An 8,669-nucleotide genomic window follows, 5' to 3' on the forward strand; every position below is an offset into this window, starting at 1 on the left:
CACATTGGAGTTGCTCCTGCCTTAAATTTTGCCAGTCGAACCGGTGCTATATGGGCCCTATGAAGTATCTTCAGCTGGATAGCCTGGGTTCTGTTACAGATAGTAATTCTTCTAGCGTTTTCCCAAATATCATTCCACGTTTCTATAGAGATTTCTAGTCCCAAATCCTGATCCCATGTTTTAAGCAGATTATCCATATCTCCTGATACTTCATCATGTAGTAAATGATAAATAGTACGTGCCCCAATGTTAAAGTTGCTGTTGTTAGTACAGAACTGCAACTTTATTGCTCAAATTTGTCTAATGTCATCTCCATGATCATCTTATTGTTCATATAGAGTCATAGAGTCATAGAAATGTACAGCATGGAAACAAACCCTTCGGTCCAACCCGTCCATGCCGACCAAATATCCCAACCCAATCTATGCCCACCTGCCAGCACCCGGCCCATATCCCTCCAAACCCTTCCTATTCACATACCCATCCAAATGCCTCTTAAATGTTGCAATTGTACCAGCCTCCACCACTTCCTCTGGCAGCTCATTGCATACACGTACCACCCTCTGTGTGAAACCTTTGCCCCTTAGGTCTCTTTTATATCTTTCCCCTCTATAAGGTCACCCCTCAGCCTCCGGCATTCCAGAGAAAACAGCCTCAGCCTCTCCCTATAGCTCAAATCCTCCAACCCTGGCAACATGCTTGTAAATCTTTTCTGAACCCTATCAAGTTTCACATCTTTTCAATAGGAAGGAGACCAGAATTGCACGCAATATTACAACAGTGGCCTAACCAATGTCCTGTACAGCCGCAACTTGACCTCCCAACTCCTGTACTCAATACCCTGAACAATAAAGGAAAGCATACCAAACGCCTTCTTCACTATCCTATCTACCTGCGACTTCACTTTCAAGGAGCTATGAACCTGCACTCCAAGGTCTCTTTGTTCAGCAACACTCCCTAGGACCTTACCATTAAGTGTATAAGTACTGCTAAGATTTGCTTTCCCAATATACAGCACCTCGCATTTATCTTAATTAAACTCCATCTGCCACTTCTCAGTCCATTGGCCCATCTGGTCAAGATCCTGTTGTAATCTGAGGTAACCCTCTTTGCTGTCCACTACACTTCCAATTTTGGTGTCATCTGCAAACTTACTAACTGTACCTCTTATGCTCACATCCAAATCATTTATGTAAATGACAAAAAGTAGAGGACCCAGCACCGATCCTTGTGGCACTCCACTGGTCACAGACTTCCAGTCTGAAAAACAACCCTCTACCACCACCCTCTGTCTTCTACCTTTGACCCAGTTCTGTATCCAAATGGCTAGTTCTGCCTGTATTCTGTGAGATCTAACCTTGCTAATCAGTCTCCCATTGGGAACCTTGTCGAACGCCTTACTGAAGTCCATATAGATCACATCTACCGCTCTGCCCTCATCAATCCTCTTTGTTACTTCTTCAAAAAACTCAATCAAGTTTGTGAAACATGATTTCCCACTCACAAAGCCACATTGACTATCTCTAATCAGTCCTTGTCTTTCCAAATACATGTACATCCTGTCTCTCAGAATTCTCTCCAACAACTTGCCCATCAACAATGTCAGGCTCACTGGTCTATAATTCCCTGGCTTGTCCTTATCATCCTTTTTAAACAATGGCACCACGTTAGCCAACCTCCAGTCTTCCAGCACCTCACCTGTGACTATCGATGATACAAATATCTCAGCAAGAGGCCCAGCAATCACTCCCCTAGATTCTCACAGAGTTCTAGGGTACACCTCATCAGGTCCTGGAGATTTATCCACTTTTATGCATTTCAAGACATCCAGCACTTCTTCCTCTGTAATATGGACATTTTGCAAGGTGTCACCATCTGTTTCCCTACAGTCTATATCTACCATATCCTTTTCCACAGTAAATACTGATGCATAATACTCGTTTAGTATCTCCCCATTTTCTGCAGCTCCACACAAAGGCAGCCTTGTTTCGCTTTTGTCCTTAATGTATTTGTATAAACCCTTTGGATTCTCCTCAATTGTATTTGCCAAAGCTATCTCATGTCCACTTTTTGCCCTCCTGATTTCCCTCTTAAGTATACTCCTACTTCCTTTATACTCTTCTAAGGATTCACTCAATCTATCCTGTCTATACCTTACATATGTTTCCTTCCTTTTCTTAACCAAACCCTCAATTTCTTTAGTCATCCAGCATTCCCTATATCTACCAGCCTTTCCTTTCACCCTGACAGGAATATACTTTCTCTGGATTCTCGTTATCTCACTTCTGAAGGCTTCCCATTTCCCAGCTGTCCCTTTACCTGCAATCATCTGCGCCCAATCAACTTTCGAAAGGTCTTGCCTAATACCATCAAAATTGGCCTTTCTCCAATTTAGAACTTCAACTTTTAGATCTGGTCTATCCTTTTCCATCACTATTTTAAAACTAATAGAATTGTGGTCGCTGGCCCCAAAGTGCTTCCCCACTCTCACCTCAATCACCTGCCCTGCCTTATTTCCCAAGAGTAGATCAAGTTTTGCACCTTCCCTAGTAGGTACATCCACATGGTGAATCAGAAAATTGTCTTGTACACACTTAACAAATTCCTCTCCTTCTAAACCCTTAAAACTATGGCAGTCCCAGTCGATGTTTGGAAAGTTAAAATCCCCTAACATAACCATCCTATTACTCTTAAAGATAGCTGAGACCTCCTTACAAGTTTGTTTCTCAATTTCCCTCTGGCTATTAGGAGGTCTATAATACAATCCCAATAAGGTGGTCATCCCTTTCTTATTTCTCTGTTCTGCCCAAATAACTTCCCTGGATGTATTTCCAGGAATATCCTCCCTCAGCACAGCTGTAATACTATCCCTTCTCAAAAACGCCACTCCCCCTCCTCTCTTGCCTCCCTTTCTATCCTTCCTGTAGCATTTGTATCCTTGAACATTTAATCTATATTCAAACATTATCATCCCCACAGCCAGCCCTGTCACTCCTAATTTTTTTTTCTTTTTGTATCCACAACTGAATGTTTTTTTCCCATCACCAAATCACCCATCCTTTTTTTCACCTTCTCACCATCACCAATTGGGTAACTTACATGTAAAACCCATTCAAGGCAATGCAGGCCAGCAAAGATGAGGGAGAGTTAGGGAAAGGGGGAGGGGGATGGCAGGGGGACCCCAATTCTTTTTGATTTTCTAATCTACCTGTTCAATGATGTGATTACACACCTCTGCAACAGTTGGGACTTGAACCTGGACCTCCTGACTCAGAGAGTAGGACACTACCACAGCACCACAAGAGCACCTTTCCAGCCAATGTTTCTAATTGACCTATCCAAAAGTGCTGTTGCCCGCCTCTGGAACAGGGTGGGATTTGAACCTGGATCTTCTGAACCAGAGGCAGGGACACAACCACTGGACAACTTCCCACCCACTTTTATTAAAATCACATAGATTTTGTACCAGGTCCTCCGGTGCTGTTTTATGGCGAATGTAGACATTTTTTAATCAATGTGTTCTGACACATCCCTGGAGAAGGTGGGACTTGAACCCAGGCTTCCCAGTTCAAATTTAGGGACACTACCACAGTGCCACAAGTGCCCTCTCCCATCCACTTTTTTTGCACAACTGAGTGACTTTCCCACCACCAAAACCACCGTGTTTTGTTTTGCATTTTTTTACCATCACCAGTAAAAATCCCACCCACTCTTTTGTAAACTATTTTCTAATCAACCTGTACAGTGATGCAATGCATTTTGCCTGACGATTTGATTGAAAATGATTGAAAATGAAACATGAGCACAGATGAGCTTAATTGTCAGTCAAGGTGGAAGTTTGAAATTGGATTCTTTTTTTTGAAATGGTGAAATTTTCAGTCGTCCATTTCACTGCCATCACATGGTAGAAAACATGGAAATTTTCAGCTCACAAAACAGATTCTACTACTCATTGCTTTCATATTTGTACGTGTGCATTTACCGATTATGGACAGTTCTGGGTTTCTTCAAAATGTAAATACCATTTTAAATGATTAAATAATCCTTCTTGGCTTCCAGGTACTTCGAATTGGTCTTATGATTACTTCAATTCTACAACAGGAGTTGGTCTGCTTATTAATCAGACTTCAGGAGAAGCTGGTGATACAGCTCATCATCAGCTAAAGAATCTGTTTCAAAGAGATTGGAATTCCAACTATTCTGTCACCTTGGATGATTTGAAAGATTATTCTGACTTTTCATTTAAAATGAATGGGCTAAAATGATGCCTTTAGGGAATCTTAATCTCACATTCACACTTATAATTGCATCTGGAAGGATTTTGTCAAAAGTTAAATAAGGAAAGCAGATTAAAGTAAGCCACTATATTATTGAAAATGAGCTATCACTGGCAGGTATATTTTGAAATAACTTCTAGCACTATGATTAAAGACAAACTGTGCTGTTAATGTAATTTTGAATTTCAGTTGGTACAAACATTGTGAATTAAGATTAATTACCTGAATTATTGCATTTCTTTATGTTCTCACTGATGGGATGTTGTGAGTGAAACAATGAGTCAGACAACCTAAGGTTATTGAAACAAAAACAGAAAGTGTGCAGAGATTCAGCACATCTGGCAGCATCTGAAAATCAGTTAACATTTCTCTGTTTATCGATGCTGCCAGACCTGCTGAGTTTCTCAAGAATTTCTGTTTTTGTTTCAGATCTCCAATGACTACAGTTCTTTATATTATTCACGCACCAGCTATAATGTTGCAGCAAATCAATCCCCATTTCATTGTGAAGCTTGAAAATGTTGTATAAACAGAAACTAACAATCCTAGCCTTAGATCAACAACCCAGACCTTCAATCCCCAGCAACTATATTTGAAACCTTGACTGAATGTCATCCTCAGCAGTTCAAGTTCAGGAAAAAACATGGGGAGAACTTGAAACATTATCATGTCATAAAATAGTGATCTGATCATCTGGCTAAGCTCCTTTCGCTGCTGTTGAAAGGATAATCATGAATACTGCGTTTGGCCCAATTAAGTGTCAAGTAATTTTCCTTCACTATTGACCATCACTTTACACATTCCATATCTCTGGTGAATGCATTCTGCGCTTTGTAATGGCAGAACGTGAGTTTACTAAATTTGTTGTTTCTAGCAGTTCCACTGTAAAATGCACCAAATTTGGGTTAGATCCATCAGTATGGATCAACTCTCCAAATTCTATGAAGTCAAGACTGATTCACTCTCAGTTTATCCAGTGCAGTGTGAATGAAAAGAATGTGTCCAGTATAATCTTGTCCAATGCAATGATCCACCCAGTAAGCTCATATTCAATTATCTTGTTTTTTTTTAGGAAAAGCAAAATTATTTCTAGTTTGAAGTGAAACCAATCTTCATAAGGTTGGTGGTACAGAACAGCAGCCTAATCACTAGTAAAGCCCTCTATTTAATGAATCGTGTAAGCTATGTGATTTGTAATTTTTTAAAAGGTTGATCATAAGCACAATCATATCAACTAATGACATCAGTAGTCCGACCCTCACTATCCCCGATAGAAAAACTGGTCAATCATTTCATTTACTGTTTATGTGGGGCCTCTGTGTGCAAAGTTAGCTAACCTATTTACTTACATAATAATAATGGTAATTCTAACATAATTGCTGTGACATTTAAGATGTCCTAAGAAAAGGATAAGGCTCTGTATAAATGCAAGTTATTCCCTTCTCTAAGATATGTAAGTTTTGTAGGTTTGGGGACATTCAATATATTGCAATAAACAGCATATATTGGCCCCTACATATTTAGCAATATATAGAGTATATATGTAAATTGTATAAAGCCTATTAGCCGGTTCTGTGTTTGGAATCATTTATTTTTAGAATGTGACACTATTCTCTATACTGTGCCATTCATGTTATCAGTTTTGGAATCAGCTTCAGCTCAATCAGAGAGTGGTAAGGGTGTGGAATGCACTACCTGCTAAGGTCGTCACCTCAGCCACATTAGGGAGATTTAAACAATCCTTAGATAAGCACATGGGTGATTTTGGGATAGTGTAGGGGGACTAGCTGAGAATAGTTCACAGGTTGGTGCAACATTGAGGGCCGAAGGGCCTGTGCTGTGCTGTATTGTTCTATGTTCTATGTCTCACAATGTATCCTTGTGTTTTCATAGCTTTAACAGTAGCTTCATATTCAATTGATAATCCACTAAATTGTCTTCAGCAAAATGTGGACATAAAAGAGATTGGAAGTTTGCCCAATATCCTGGTTAGCCTTCATCCATTGATCCCCTAATACTGCTAAAAAAATCTATTCAATGCTTTCCAAACTAATTCTAGGTGCGACCCAGACTTCTGGGGGAAGATCTGTGGGGAGGGTGGTTCAGTTTTTGTCTGGAGGAAAGTAGGGCTTTGAGGGAGTGGGAAGTTGAGCATTTCCTACCTCCCCACTCTTTCACCACCATGTTACCCCCCTCCTTTACCACGTATCTCCCTACACCATCAACCCACAATTTCTTTCTAGATCTTTCCCCCTCCAGGCCCCCATCAGAACAATGTGTGGAATCTGGAGGGTCAGGGAGAGCATTGTAGTATTGGAGGAAGAGGATACATTGGAGGGTTCAAACGACCTTAGCTAAAGAACAAAAAGGATGCAATCATGTAGCTTGGTGTAGTTACAATTGGGATTTTTAATAATCAAAATAGACTGGGCTAATAGTAGTGTTAAGGGCAAAAAGGGGCGAATGTTTTTAGATTTTGTTCAGAACTATTGTTGACAGCAGAGTGTGTCGTGTACAATAAGAAAGGAGGCACTAATAGACCTGGTTCTATCAGTGACTGAGTTTGGCAAAGTAGAGCAAGTGTCACTAGGAGATCATTTAAGGGACAGTGATCATTGTTTTATGAGGTTTAGAATTATGATGGAAAAGTGAAAAGGACAATCCAAAGTAAGAATAATTACCTGAAGGAGAGCTGACTTCAATGGGGTAAAAAGGAGTTGGGTCAGACAGACTCAAGCTGAGAGTTGACAGAAAATGCTATGAATTGGCTACCTTCAAAGAAGAAATGGTTTAGATAGAGTCAAGTTATATTGCCCCAAAAAGGCAAAGGAAGGGCAAACAAATTCTGAGCTCCTTGAATCGAAAGGAGAGAGAAAGGAAGGCATAAGAAGAAAAAATGTACTTCTGGCAGATGTCAGGCACAAAATAGAATTGAGAATCAAACTGAATACAAAATGTTCAGACAGAAAAATTAAATAAGAAAGGCAAAGAGGGATGATGAAAAAAGACTAGCAGCAAACACAAAGGAAATGCCAACATTTTCTGTGAGCACTCAAATAGTAAAATGTTTTAAGAGGAGAGCTAGGGTTAATTTGAGACTATAAAGGAGTATGGCTGAGGTATTAAATTAATATTTTCCATCTGCCTTTATGAAAGAAGTAGATGTTACACAACATATAATGACAAAGGAGGAAAGTCAGAAACCACGTAGGTGCAAATTGATAAGGAAGAAACAATAAATAAGCTGTTGGTACTTCAGGTAGACAAAGTACAGGTGCACAATCCTTTATCCTAATTGATCAGAACCAGCTGGTTTTCAGAATTCAGAATTTTTTGAATTTCAGAATAAGTGACAGTTTGATGGTGAAATTTTAAAAATCTTACCAAACAGCAGGTGCACTGTGAGTGAAACAGAATTGAGGCCTGTCAATGCTGGGCCACAACCCCACACATCACATCTGAGTGATATGCATTGAGTGGGTGTCGACTTAGGTTAACTGTTTGCATGCCAAACAACCTTGTTAATTAGAAAAAAACTTCATGAGAAAGCCTTTGGATTTCGGAGCTTTTCAGAGTTCAGGGTTTCAGATAAAGGAATGTCTACCTGTACGTGGACTAAATGTGATGTACATTAAAGAAAATGAGACTTGAAATTTCATAATCTTTCAGTCTTACTTGGACTTGAGATGTTGCTGGAGGATTGGAGAATTGCAACCATTATGTTATTGCATAAACACGACAAAGATCAGACCAGGAATTACAGAGCAGTCAATTACCCTTCAGAATCATAATTTGAGAGAGAAATGATTTTCATGTGGACAAATACGGAATCATTATGGATGGCCAACATAGATTGCTAAAAGGAAAATGTTTAATTCTTAATGTTTATTTAACCTGTTTAGATTATTTGAAGAGGTATGCATGGATATATGAAGGGTGTTCAATACAGGACCACACAACAGACGTATGAGCAAAATTATAGCTCGTGGAATAAAAGAGACAGTAACAATATTGATACAAGATTGGCTGTATGATAAAAAGTAGAGAGTAATGGTTAATGGATTCTTTTTTCAGACTTGAGGAAGGTTTGCAGAGGAGTTCCCCAGATGTTGATATTTTGACCCTTGCTTCCCTGACTATATTAATGATCTAGATTTTGAGGTGGAGGGGATAATTTCAAAGTTTAGAGATGATAACAACTTGGGAGCATTGTAATCTGTGAGGAGGACAGTGCCAATTTACAAAAGGATGTTGTCGAATTGGTGGAGTGTGTAGATGCATGGTCGATGAGGGGAAGTGACAGGTGATATATTTTGGTAGAACGAACATGGGAAGAAAGTATAAAATAAAGGGTGCCACTGTAAATGATGTGCAACGATCTGGGTCAATATG

At 39.6% G+C, this 8,669-nt stretch overlaps 1 protein-coding gene and 1 long non-coding RNA gene across 3 annotated transcripts in view; one reads left to right on the forward strand and one right to left on the reverse strand.

Moving 5' to 3' along the window:
* Window positions 1-6,010, forward strand: part of LOC122553572 (5'-3' exonuclease PLD3-like) — a 72,767-nt gene extending 66,757 nt beyond the window's left edge. For both annotated transcript variants that reach the window (XM_043697588.1, XM_043697587.1), the window contains one exon: window positions 4,060-6,010. In XM_043697588.1, coding sequence (XP_043553523.1) covers window positions 4,060-4,265 — 206 coding nt within the window. In that variant the 3' untranslated portion in view covers window positions 4,266-6,010. The remainder of the gene's footprint in view (window positions 1-4,059) is intronic.
* Window positions 1-8,055, reverse strand: part of LOC122553573 — a 70,515-nt gene extending 62,460 nt beyond the window's left edge. The window contains exon 1 of the long non-coding RNA XR_006312764.1: window positions 7,662-8,055. This is a non-coding gene — a long non-coding RNA (uncharacterized LOC122553573). The remainder of the gene's footprint in view (window positions 1-7,661) is intronic.
* Window positions 8,056-8,669: the final 614 nt, after the last annotated feature.

This window comes from Chiloscyllium plagiosum, chromosome 10 (genome assembly GCF_004010195.1).
Source record: "Chiloscyllium plagiosum isolate BGI_BamShark_2017 chromosome 10, ASM401019v2, whole genome shotgun sequence".
NCBI classification, from domain to species: domain Eukaryota; kingdom Metazoa; phylum Chordata; class Chondrichthyes; order Orectolobiformes; family Hemiscylliidae; genus Chiloscyllium; species Chiloscyllium plagiosum.